Raw genomic sequence first — 13,942 nt, 5'->3', positions numbered from 1 at the left:
CTCCTCTACAGAAGGAATGTAAAAATTTAAACGCTACATTAAAAATATCACACTTTAAAGATACCGTATCACATTACACATTCCCCAGTCCCCTCACACTTTGAATCAGCAAGCAAATTTTGAAATTTGACTATGTCTTGTACAGAACTTCTCTTTTTGAAATAAGAGACACTTAACATTTGCATGAGGACACTGACTGGAGAGTTCATCTGTTTTTAAATTATCTTTAACTTAACTGAATTTAATTAAGAATTTCATTTTCTTAAAAGCACTATGTTACAGCAACAGTTAAAAAAAAAAAAGTGACATTTTAAAAGTTCCACTTCTTCCAAACTGACAAGATGCCTACCTCTTTCTCTGCACTGTTTTGGTGCAGAGCACCCTGGCATTTCTAGAACGCGCCAGGCCATTTTGACTGAGGCCTGAAGAGGGAGGGATTCCCAGACACTGAGCAAAGCAATCCTTCCTTAGGCTGGAGTATCGGGGCTGGGGGTTATGTTCAGCCAACAACACATGTCAAGAAACGAAGGAGAGATTATTCCATCTACTATGCTTCCAGGTAAGAAGCATCAGTTTACTAGGAGGAAGGAATAAAACCAGTGCAAACTGTACTTGGAGGYTCAGTTGCCTTATTCACAGGTTTATTGATTCGTGCATGAAGTTCTTTGAGCTGAACCACAACAGATCTGGTAGAAAAGTTTAGCAACTTAAAGACTTCAGCTGACGGAAAGCGTACTACAATTCCAGGAAAGACAACCCTGCAAGCAGTTAAGAGGGTGCATTATATTTTGGTGTTGGACGCATCCAGTTTTTGCATCTATTCAGACCTAGTCATATCCACTGTCTCCTATTACAAAGCGTATTGGACAACCRAAAAATGGTGTAGGTGCTTTAGGCTAAGACTGCATTAGACTAAAACAGAACAGAACATTAGATTATAACTAGAACAGTGAAGCACAATAAGAGCCAGTCTGTGGGATTAAACAGTTGGTCTTGACAACCCAATATACACACTACTGGGCAGGGAGGAGGAAGGGGTTATTTTGGATTAGCTCTACTCTGGTTCCCTGAACTGAATGCCCACTAGGGACTGTCGTGCTCCTGGGCTGCATTTCCAGTTTAGTTTCATCTAAAAGTAATTCAGTATGGGTCTTCTGCAACACAAACCTTCATGCAGAATGCAATTCTGCAATGCAAAGAATCAAGAATTCTTCTTCACAGGAAGGGGTAAATCTGAGAATTTCTTCTTATTCTAGTGCTTGACAACGTAATTTARATTATGTAACTACAACTTTTGGAGGACAATTTTCTGTATTTTTCAAGGAAACACTAAAAGCATTCTAAGACATATAAGTTGTTAAAAAAAAAAAAAAAAAAGTCCCACACAAACCCAACTTCAATACTGACTCCTCAGCACGGCAGAACAAACTGCGAGCACCCAGGCTGCTAGCCGGCAATAGAGAATACAAGGGCAAGTACTGCAGGGAACAAAAAGCTACATCTCATTAAGCACCAAGGTCAGCCCCCAACTGCTTTCTGAATTAAGAAAATTCTGATATTTTCCTTCAATTTCACATTTTTCATGTGTGACTCACCATTAAGGTTACCAGTTGAGCTTGAAGGAGAGCTAGAAGAATCTGACCACTATTCTCTGTCTTTACAACAATCCCTGTAATTTAAGGGTGCTTTTGCTTTATCAGGCACGCTATCAGAAAGACTAGAGAACGGGCTCAGGTGTTACTGCAGAAGTAAAGGGAAACCCTAACCTGGTCCTCTTCACCTCACTAAAAAATGCCCACAACTGAAAAATGACCCGAGGACACATGTATAAACATAGGATTGGGGGCACTTCATAGATTCAAAATTGCTAAGTTGCCAGACTCTTTTCACTCTTATTCCCTTGCTACATATGAGGTAGTACCTGACTAAGATCTGCACTAAAACCAAAACTTTCTAACTGAATAGACATGATTCAGATTGCACTACAGAAAGGACCTGTAATTTTTTTTTTAAACCACTGCCGGAACATGTGGGTCATATACAACTTCTTCGAGAGTATTTAAGTGAGAAATGTGTTCAATACTACAAAGAAAGAATAGGGTTTTTGCTAAAACCAACTGATCAAAGTCAAAAAAGCATTCAGTGTGGAGAATTTGACAATAATTAGGAGTTCTTCAAGATGCAGGATTCATGCTGACCTCACATTCATAGAGACATTTGTTGCTTCTAGCAACAGTTGTAATGCATGTACAATTCCCTCTTCATCCTTATGCTCTCTGCAAGGATTTGAAGACTGCAGATTCTACTCCTTAATTCTTTTGTCTGTTTCTGGGACAAGACGCAGCTTCTGTGCACAGGTAACGGGTTTTGAAAGTTCACAGTCAGTTTCAGAAGTTGTTCTTTTTCAGCCACAGTGGAATTTGTGTAGCATTGATATTCTTACTGATTACTAAAGAGTACAGCAATATAGATGTGCGTTGAAAAGATTTATAATGGAAAAAAAAATGTATGTTTTTAAATACCGAAGTGATAATTTCCATACCACTGTAAACTTTTTGTTAAAACAAAGTAGTTTATGGGAAAATTATACAACTAAAGCACAAAAAATGTAATGCAAACTTTATGAACTCTTATTAGTGGAAAAGGGGTTCAGATTAAAAAAAGGAAATGCAGCACAGTATAGCAGCTCTGTACATACTGTTCATGTACTAAATCTTCCCATTTCAGAAAATGAATTTATAGTTGCTTTTAACAAGCTAGTGACAGCTATTATGATTCATATTTTATAGGAAGTAATTGGATTTTTATAACAAGTTTTATGTTCATTGAATTACAATGCTTCTTTTAAAATACCTGAAGCTTTTAACCGTACTATGATCAGAAACATATGCACCATCTAATATTATCACATACTCTTATATTTAAATTTTGTACCTTTTCACCATGTAACTAAATTTAGCTATCAAGCAATATAACGAATTATTATTTCAGACCTGTCAACTGTTCCACATCAGCATTGGCTACAYCCTTTAATAAAGTTCTTCATGTGCTAAGCGCTTTGCAAAGTCGGGTCATTTTCCAAAGTTAGTATTCTTTAGCACTATGGAAGCTAATATGCAAGAAACCATTTTGGATGAGCAGAAAATTACAAGCATAAGATTAACTTGCTAATTTAAATCACATCTGAAATGGTACATGGGAAAAGTCAGACTCTTAAGGAGAACTTCCATTTCCAAATCCACCCCTCCTTGACATAACACAGTCCTATACAGAAAGATGAAGACTTCCCTATTATCTGCAAACTGAAGACACCAATCTTGAGTACAATCTCTAAAGTGGGAAATAAAATAAGAATTTTATTGCAATTTACTGTTATTCCACGCTCTTCTCTTCCCATATTTGTCATTTAAGCAAAAAGGAATTTATGTCTCCAGTCAGAAAACTGATTATTACCTCCCCTGCAGCATTCTACTTCTTAATGCACTGTGGAAATACCATACCAAAGCACACACAGACAGAGGACAAATGATGTAATAATTCAACATGGATTAGTAGTCAAAACGTATCATTAACACTGCCTTCAAGGCAGGTCTATATATGAAAAAAGTCCTCTTCATCCCTCAAAAAGGTGTAGATGTTTTTCTGAGTCTGATATTCTACGATATGTATTGTGCAGTTAAAGTTAGGTGTCTTTTTTTAAATAGCAAGTTCTGGATCTTCTTAGTAATAGTTCAACTGAATAACTTTAAAAGCATTTAGACCAATAAGTTACTTGACATTTATTCCTGGACTGACTTTTAATGACCAACATTTATAGAAAGATTACTGAAGTAATTTATGTTCCCTACTGATGACTTACTACAGAAGACTAATAGTTATGATTATCAACCACACAAAGTTTAGCTCTTGATGTCTCTAGACAGCTGGATGACATCAATCCACAGGACCATTCACTTAGAGTGCTCCTCTTCTTCCACAGACAAGAAACATAGCTTTTGTGGAATTTCCATGTTTCCCATACTGGAAGATCTCATTTTTCAGTCTATCAGAGACTGGATGCCACAGAGGAGAACAGTATTCAAATGGCAACGTGCCCAGAAATAACAACCTTTCATTAACGGTGTTCTACCTGAGTCAGAAAATGGAGATTCTTGTAAAGCAACTGTGTAAGCTAGCAATCCACACTTCAGGGGTTAAAAGAAATCCTACTGAAATGACTATTAGAAACAGGCCTAGCAATCAACTATTCCAGCCCGTCAAGAGCTAAGTCAAGCTTTCATCACCCACACGTAGTACAGTCTAGAGCGTAGTACAGTCTTTAGAGCTATGGCACATAACCATGAGCCACGTTTTTCACATGCACTGCAATTGGGATTGTATCTGCTGAATGCTCAGACATCAGACAGCTCCAACTCTGCTTTAATAATGTCTTCAACATTAGTTTCCCCAAAGGCAGCCAGAAGCTTTTCATTAGCTGTGATAAATACCAAATGACTGAGGTCAATTTGCAGCCCCAGGTACACACAATGAAATACACTGCCAGGATCTGTAAGCTTCTTGATAAACACTGCCATAAATCAGAATCTCAGGAACTTCTTGATCAGATGTCCCTGGATTTGAGGCCACTAACCTCACTAAAGAAATGTCACATTTCAAATGATTTGAGTACCTACGTGGATGCTAGCTTACATGGGGTCATCTTTTGCGCCATCAGAATGTCTGACAAAACTGTACTCTTGTAGGGCTGGTGCTTTTACTATAGGAGTTGTAAAAGAAAAATGAATTTACAGAAAACCTAGCTACTGGAATTTGTGGACCTGGTGCTCAAGAGGTTCTGTCTTCAACACTCTTAACACTCCCTTTTAAATATAGGGCTCACCCATAAACAAAGAAAGTGAGGCAGCCCTACTTAGACCAGTTCTGGGAGAAAGTGTTAAAGACAACAAAACCCTGAATTTGATGTTTTGTGGAATCTTGAACGAACTATCATGTTCACACAAGTTACAATCACGTGCAATCTGCAGCACGTTCTGCTGAGCAGACAGTACAGACTCCAGCCTGGTAGGTACTGTACACTCTGCTTGTTAGATGTTTCTGATAAAGTGATTTTTTTTTTTTTTTTTTAAAGGGGCAGTGTGGGCAGTAAGCAGTCTAGGCGCATACTGCAGTAATATACAGGGTTTTCCATCTCAGCAGTATTTGTAATGGGCATGTCTGTAAGCAGCCTCTGTACATGTTTAAGAGATAGAGTAGCAAAAGGAATAGTAGGTACTACCCCTTTAGGAGAGGGGCTGAATTCTTAAGAACCTGGATAAGACAGGATTCTGAAGGACAAAAACATGAAGAAAGGTTGGAAATACACATTTCAGAACAGCTGCAGGTAAGTAAATAAAGTAGATAGATCTGAAGGCTAAAACTCATGCTGAGTGAACCGTAACCAGAAAAACCACTCAGAGSTATAGAGAACGCTTTAGTCCATGCACCTTGCCAAAGATCACTAAAGGACAGAAGGCAGAAAGACTTCTGGAAGCCAAGAAATCTCTCCTGTATGATCTTCTGAAAGTACCTAAACAGTTTGTGATAAAGGTCCCGAGTAGAAGCTGCTGGAGCTTGAGCAGCATGACACTTAGGAGTTTGTCTTTTCATTTCTCAGTGAACAAAAACCCCTCTTCCAAGGACAGGATAGTAGGCTGCACAGAATGCCACGGTCTCAAGTCTGACTTAGGGGAAGAGCAACCAAATGGAGAGAAACTTGGGAGGGAGGACAGTAATGGGACCAAAGAGGGTCTACATATATTTCTGGGTCATCTATCTCCAGAAACAGATGTGAGACTAACTGGGATACTGGGATATTAAGCACTCCAGGCAAGCTGACAGAACRTGACCTCAAGGCAGTAAATTATCCTTTCCTTGACAGAAATTTACCAAAGAGCCCATGGACATACTAAGAAGATATTCTTGAAGATACCACAGTCGTCTTTCGGCTCTGTCATGATGCAACTAAATTTAATGAAGCGAATGGCCAAATGATCTACCAGTTCAGAGAAATTCACTCTCTGCATAGAAGAGGGCCTACAGCATGCCCTGATGTATAATAGTGAAGTAAGTATTTAACAGTACTTATTTATACATATAGTTTGAATATATATTCAAATACATATATATATAAACTTAGTAGGCACCTACTTCCACTTATTTAATGGTTTTAAAATCATGCCCAGGTCAAGACAATTTCAAGCTTTTAGGAAATGTATATTATTTCTTGTAACAGTGAACTAAAAGTATCCTAGGTTCCCTGAATTAATGGCCATGGGAATTGAATTGTGCCTCTCTCTTTCCAGGAATATCAAAATTGTCTCAGTCTTTTATCAGTGCCTGAACTACTGTTCTGATGAGAATCAGCTGAGCTGAGTTTGATGTCTCGATTCCTGACTTTTGCAATCTATAGCCAGACAGTCTTAAAAAAAAAAATAAAAAAATAATCATTTAACTAACAGTAAGAAAGCACATAAAAACTTAAAACAAGAATCTACATTTGTATCTGACCATTTCTTTATGGCAGCCTAGTTAAGGGGTACCTTTGACAAATCCCCTTACAGGTTTCTTTCTCCTTTCTCACTCATATTGAATGGCTATCTCCTCCCAAAAGAGATAACAAGTCTTCCAAAAGACTGCAGCGCTTTGCTCTTGTCCATTCTTAGCCTTTTAACAAGTTGATATTTAACAGATCAGGGCTATTTAGGTAGAATCGACAAGTACGACTTTTACAAATTTCAGGGCTGGCACTGGGTTACCAGGCATAGGCAAATTACCAGGTAGCCAATTCCTTCCCTACCTTCCTCTCCCCAAACTCCTCTGAGGCTTCCCCCTTGTCCACACTAAAGTGAATACAAAGAAAGTAAATATTCCAACAACCAAGTCAACATACAGTAGTAATAAATTACAAGATACTTTTATTTGTCACATCATTATCCACGGTAACGTAATCACACCAGTGATCAGGTTACTTCTGTCCCAGAAAAATCTGAATCCAAGGTGAAATGCATGAAAAAGTTCAGTTGCAATGAAAAGAGAAAGAGAAACCTGTCTTCCAAGGAAGTAACAAGAAGGTGGATTCATGGGACGAACTAGATACCATAAGGGAAAATGGTTGCTCTGTAAGCATATATGAGTGGTCCAACATCAAATAAGTATAGAACTGGGGATGAAACAAATACAGGCTGGAAATTAAGATTTACGTCAAAGAGTGGAGCATTTGAGAATATTCTTCTAACAAGAGAGTGAGGGCATAAAACCTAATTACTTCCAAACTGCAATTAAATATGTTTATGAATAGATATAAGATAGTGCAGTTATCTCCAAGAGATGATGGGCTTCGAAGATACTTCAGTCCTTTGTCTTGTTCTATTTTTGTTGTTGCCCTTTTCATACTGTTGTAAATTACATCAGTGCTTTTTAAGTTCAAAAATGCTCCTCTTCTCTGATGGAGTAGTATTTAAATAGATCAGTGCAACATGTCTGACATTATTTATTCTCATCTAAAACCAGGGGGAAAAAAACCCTAAAATAAATCATGAAAAGAAAACACGTTTATATTGTATTGCTCTCTCCCCCAGAACCAATTTAAGTGAAGAGATGAGTAAAATTGGTCATTAAGAAAGCTCCAACTATTTTTCATTTTATTATTGGATAACATGACGATCAGATTAAATAAACAGTGCACAAGTAGGTATTTGAAAATTCTTTCTATCCCTCAGTAAGGAAAAGGTTTCCTCAAGCCTACTTTTGAATCACTGGTTATAGACAAAAAATGTGCCAGCGTGAATGAATTAAAAATGGATAAAACAAAAGATGTCTGTTAGGATAATGAGAAAAAGGAAGCTTATTTTCCAATGAAGCAGTAAAATGTATCCAAATATATTCAATATAATTTATTATTGGCATTTTAAGAGTGAATCTTTTTGATGTGTTAAGCATTTAATTGTAGCACTAGAATTTGTATCAGCAAACAGCAATGTCTTTGGTTGAGATGAGTTGCTTCTGCAGTTGCTGCCACAGTTGCTTCTGCTTCCATTTAGAAGACTTATGAGAAAAATCCTTTCAACACCTAAGCTGAAAGTTCACAGGACACTGTTTTAACTAGTCAGTAATCATTTAAGACTGCATTTCAGGATGTGACAGTTGAGATCTGACAAACAGCACCAAAAACTTTAGCAGCTTCCCAAGCTAAGCCATCAGAGCCCTTAGCCCCATCACTGCTTGTCAGAGCACAGATCTGAACTCTTAGTCCCAGCATACAGTACATGCTCACTCAGAAAGACCAGCCTGCTCGGGGCTTTACTCAGTTGGGTCTTGGAAAGATACAGCTCTCTTTCTCATTTCTTTCTCCAAATACAAAATGGTAATAATCCTCTTGAAGAAAAAGGGGAGAAGGAGCATATAAAGTTTAAATTTTTCTTTAAATTATCTCAACTCTGAACATTGTGTTTGAATGTTTAACTTCAGAAAACATACTACTGTAAGTTCTAGCCTTACATCACCAAGATGTTCTTGTAACAATTTTCAATATTCACTGTTTTTCCATCTGAATTTCCAACAATTATGTCAAAACTGAAATAAAATTTCAAATAAGTTAATAAGGAATTTAGCAATAAACTTCCAGAAAGACATTACAGGACAAGAGTCTCCCCTCCACTCAGTATAGCTCATTCAAATATATGTGCATCTCATGAAAAAGCAGAAAAAAARAAAAAAGTAAGTCAGAACATCACTAACTTCTACTGGAAACAGCATTCTGCCCTTTCCTCAGTTCACAGGACACAGAGGATCTATCTACACAGTGCTGTATTTGTTACTCTTCACAACAGTCACGAGAATTCGGCATTTGTTCTCATACTCATCAGCAACTGGTCAGAAATATCAAGTCAATCGGACTAGGCCACATCAGTCACAAAGCGAATGACAGTTCCACTGTTCCTGGCTTTTCAGTGCACCAGCTCTAGGATGTTATTCTAGTTTAGGATTATAATTTTTCTAATTAATCAACTTTCTCACACTAATATCAGATTTTCACATCAGCTGGCTATAATTTTAAAAATCTTGAAAGTTAAAATACTAAGATAGCATATGTTAAAGCTTTACAGAGAAATAAATATGTAGAAGAGCTAACTCGGACAAGCTGAACTTACAGTTTGTGATGTCTGGTGGGGCATAACTATCATTCATGAACATGCTGGTGGGCTTTGCAACTTTCAGATAGACAAAGTCAGATGTGTTTTTTAAGGCAGTCACTGCTTCTTCATGAGTAACTTCTTCTAAGCAAACACTGTTCACCTAAAGATAAAAAACAAATTCTCAATGTACAAGTGTTGGCTTTCACAGGATGTTCACTGGCGCGTTCTACCATTAAGAGGCAGCGTTATGACTCATGTGCCACAGACAGAATTGGTGCAGTTTTATCAAAGATGCTTTAACGCTGTGACAAACAAAAAAGACAAGTCTTTCCTCAAAAGGTTACAATAAACCGCATTGACTGTAACATAGCAAGGAAGGCAAACGTGACTTTGGAAAACCAAAGGGACAAATATCACACTCAGAAAATGCCACGAACTTGCACAAAGCTGTCTCAATTTTCCCTCTTTTTTATAATCCTTTCTCATAATCAGTCTTCAAAATTAAAGAATAAAACAAAAAAACCCACCTCACTCCCCTTTTGACCAATCCAAATCAAAGGCATGCTGATACTGCTGCTAATCACAGTGACCAATACTGTCATCTTATGCTGCCTCAACCATTTACCTAAATCTACACTCTCCCTTTTAAATAGGCTGTCAATTCACAGGGACAAAAGCAAATTTTTTGATCCATGTTTATTATTACACCAATAGGCCCGGTCATGACAACAGCACTGACATGTAAAGTATGTTATTTCAAGCAGCAAACAGATGAAGATTCTTCTCATTTGAATAAATCCTGTATGTGGTCATGACATAATTAAGTTTTAGATATATAAATGGGACAACACACTCTTGCAAGAGGTCTGAAGTASAGGTCAACACTGAAGAGGATTCAATCCAAAAGAGACTGGGTAGCTGCAAAACATACAGCTAAATACAAAAATCTGATTTAAATCTTAAGTAACAACAACTAGTTTAACTTTACAGGCAACAGATTTTTCAACCTTTGGTATTAGTGAAAGTGCTACTAATACTAGCATTTTAATTTAAAGAAAACCTTTAATAACAAGTATCACATTCTGGAGTGCATCAGTAATTGTAGTACATCTTAAAAATGCAGACAGAAAATTATAATCTGCAAAATACAGGAGCTGATCTCCACGTTAGCAACTAAAGCTTTGAAAAAGTGAAACTGAGCTAATCAGAAGACATTATAGATGACATTTTAGTCACCTTTGCTAACTTAACTAAATTGAGGGAATGATTACACTTATGATAAATTAGGAGTTTGTTTTTACCATATCCAATAACATACAGCATAAGGCCCTTGCATCCCGCAAAACAGTATCTGATATCAACTCAAAGATACTTCTTTCAATTTGGTCAGGCACATTTTTTTTGGATAAAATACTGGACAAAGTAGTTTGTCTAAAAAGTTTGATTGCAATTACTTAGTTTTTAAAATTGTTATTTCTAATATAAACTCCTTAAAATCTTTCATATATTTTATGATATGAACAAATTAGCATGGTATTTTCTCATATAAGTAATGAATTATAATTGAGGAAAGGAGCTTCACATTAAGAGCCAGTTTTCCAGAGAGTGCGCATTGTGGGAAAGTCCTATAATCAAAACGCTTCCTTTTTTTTTTTTAATAATCAAAACATTTGATTTTTTTTACTCCTCATGTTGGGATCTGGTCATGTCTTGAGCAGGTTTCACAGAACTATCCATTATAACACCAAGATGTGATTCCCGAGTGCTAACAGTCAATCCAGAGCCCACCAACATACACGTGAAGTTAGAATTCCCACTGAAAATGCTACTGGAAGAGTTTTCCATTCTACTGCTCTGGTTTATATAAAGGCATGTTAGCATCATTACCTTTGTCCTCCACCTCCTTCCTAATGGCTGTCATGGCTGGTAGCTACCATCTTTATTTCAATTATCAGTCTCTCYCTCTGGGTTTGTCCCTTGTTCTATGCCACTAGCCTTCCAACCACAGATGAAAAGCTATGACTTACTGGGACACAACAATAACACATGTATTTTTCGTAATTATAACTGTTGCTTAATGCATATAATAAACTGATCTTATAAAATATTTGAAGCAAATTAAAGGCATCAGACATGAAACTCTGCTCTTCCAATGCAGATAAGCAAAAGACCAGTTCTGTGCAGCAGGGGATTTGAAATGCCATGCATCTTATCCGCAAGGAGATCAAATCTCTCTTCATAGGTGCTGAATTTCTTCACACCTTATGCAGAGGACAAAAGTTGCAAAACTATGCTAAACATCTAGAGTCAGATTCTCGTTGTTCTAAGAGCAACGGACCAACATGTTCTATTGCCGGGTACTTGCTGAATGCCTTCACTGTGCTTAGGGCATCAGTTGCTGCCTGGTGGAGGTAGCACGGTAGAGGGCTGATGACTTAGAAGAACTAGATTCACAATTCAGAAATTCCTGGCTCTGGCTCTCCTTTTTGGAGGACTAGATTTTCTGATGGAATTTAAGGAAGCTGAAAGCAATGCTACCTTCTTGCATAGAAGATTCAATTTTGAAGAATCAAAAAACCAACCGAACAAAAAACCCCCACCACTGTTCAATAGTACTACAACAAACATTGAACTCCAATCCAAGCAGCAGTTTCACTATAGGCTGGCCAGCTACACCAGCACGTGGAGTTCCTCTCCATTCTGGGATTTTATTTATTTATTTTTTAAAGAAGAGAAAAATAATCCTATCGTATGCTGCTTTACATTTCGGGCATTTAGACTCCAGAAACTAATAGCAGGCATCAGTAATGTAATAAGTTGATTAATATAGGTTTTGCAGGAAACATTGTGCTGAAGTACATATTTCTGACTTCCTGAAATGACTGTGTGGACCATAGCACATATTTAATTTTATCACCAATTTTCCAGAAGAACAATATTTTACTGATTTCTAAGAAATAATACTACAACACAATCCCCCAACTCCATTGATAGGCAGCTTAACTACAAAGTCCATCATGTTCTTACGAGACCTAACAGTGAACGCTCATAAAAGAAACTGTGGCTCTTACTTACAGCTAAAAGTTTGTCTCCAATCTGAAGCTTGCCATCTTTATGGGCTGCCCCTCCTTCTATGATTTTGGTTACATAGATGCTGTTGTCTCCAGGTATATGCTGATTTCCCACACCACCAGCAATACTGAAACCAAGACCTGCTCGAAAATGAAGCGAGTACTCAAGAAACCTTTTAGCATTCATTAGATTTTAATAATTACAGAAAGAACAATGCTACCTGTATCAAATAGATATAAATATAGATACACAACTGATTTATATATACACACATATATACACACACATGCGCACACACATTTTTAAAACTATGTGTGTGTATATATATTTACATATATATATTTATATATATATATATTACTATCTCTCTCTCTMTMTATATATATATAAAAGGATGTAGCTGAAGGAACACTGGATGCCCTCCCAAGTGAACGTCTTGATTTTCCAGAATGTTCTAGAAAAGCAGTAACATTTACAGAAGCTCTGAAAATAAAAAACTAAATGATTCGCTTCATGCCTTGTGAAATAAATACACAGCATAGCTACTGCAGCATTATTCATATTCAAAGAACTATTTTCCACCATTTCCACTTATAAAAGCAAAAGAATACTTTTTCCTAATGTATTTGATCTCCCCAAAATTTTTCTAGGTAATTCACCTGAAATATTTTACTCCCATTTATAATGTATAATGTAGTCACTTAAAAATTACTAAGTACTACCAGGCACACAATTTAGGTACTCATTTTTACTATTTGAAAGAAAAATATGCATTCTACAAGAACAATTTTACGACACACATGCATGAAATTTCAGAAGTATTTAAGGTGCCACTGTCTTAACTTGCATTATTCTGCACTTCATAGAGCTTCATATGCAAGGTACTGTTTTATTTTGACAAATAAATGCTAAAATTAACTCTATCCTTCTTGTGAAACAGAAGCTTTATACTTCTTACATACCTTTAGGGCCTTTTACAAGTTTTATCTCCACTATTTTTTCTGAGACCGGTTTTCTTCTTTTGACATACAACCGTACAATTGATCCTGCTTCTTTCAGTGCTTCAACTGCTTTGCTGTGGGTCACATCACGAACATCCACCTCATTTACTCGTAGAATACAATCGTTAACCCTAGAGACAGCAATTCGCATTCAGCTGTTGTGTTGTAGCACACTGGACACATTAGAAGTCTAATAGTATTTATCTAAAATACACTAACACAATAACACAGTAAGATACATAGATTTTTCTTTGAAATTATATGGATTCAAAAGAATGCTTTAAAATTGATTATTAGTGCAGTTGTTAGTGCCTAAAAATAAAACAAACTAACTAGAAAATATTTAAATTTACCATTTTGTCCAAAATTGAAGAGGATAGTATGTGTTTAAAGAGTGCTTTGACCAGAGCTTTGTACAAGCTGCCTTTTGTTTAGAGGTGTAAGAAATAAAAGTTTAATTCAGGAACTAAGAGGTATACACTGAGAAGACACTGGTTTTAAACCAAGATATGAACAAATGAACTTCCTATGTTGCTTTCCTGCTTTTCACAAGTTGTTTATGTAAGTGTTGGCTTTCTATTCCGTTTAACATGTTGCTGTAGTAACCCTGAACTTTGACTACAGTGAGTTGAATGCCTGACCTGCCCCTCGCTAACGTCTGTCAGATAAACCTTCCGACAACGGCCAACAAGCTAA

The 13,942-nt window shown here is 36.8% G+C and overlaps 1 protein-coding gene across 7 annotated transcripts in view; it reads right to left on the bottom strand.

The window, feature by feature from the left end:
* DLG1 (discs large MAGUK scaffold protein 1) overlaps positions 1-13,942 on the bottom strand; it is a 151,248-nt gene that overhangs the window by 49,763 nt on the left and 87,543 nt on the right. For all 7 annotated transcript variants that reach the window (XM_026058033.1, XM_026058034.1, XM_026058032.1 and 4 more), the window contains 3 exons: positions 13,208-13,377; positions 12,249-12,385; positions 9,189-9,333 (listed from right to left, as the gene is read on the bottom strand). In XM_026058033.1, coding sequence (XP_025913818.1) covers positions 9,189-9,333; positions 12,249-12,385; positions 13,208-13,377 — 452 coding nt within the window. The remainder of the gene's footprint in view (positions 1-9,188; positions 9,334-12,248; positions 12,386-13,207; positions 13,378-13,942) is intronic.

Source organism: Apteryx rowi, unplaced genomic scaffold (assembly GCF_003343035.1).
Source record: "Apteryx rowi isolate R43461 unplaced genomic scaffold, aptRow1 scaffold_142, whole genome shotgun sequence".
Lineage (NCBI taxonomy): Eukaryota > Metazoa > Chordata > Aves > Apterygiformes > Apterygidae > Apteryx > Apteryx rowi.
The sequence above is the reverse complement of the archived record's forward strand: the minus strand, read 5'-3'. Positions and strand labels throughout refer to the sequence as shown.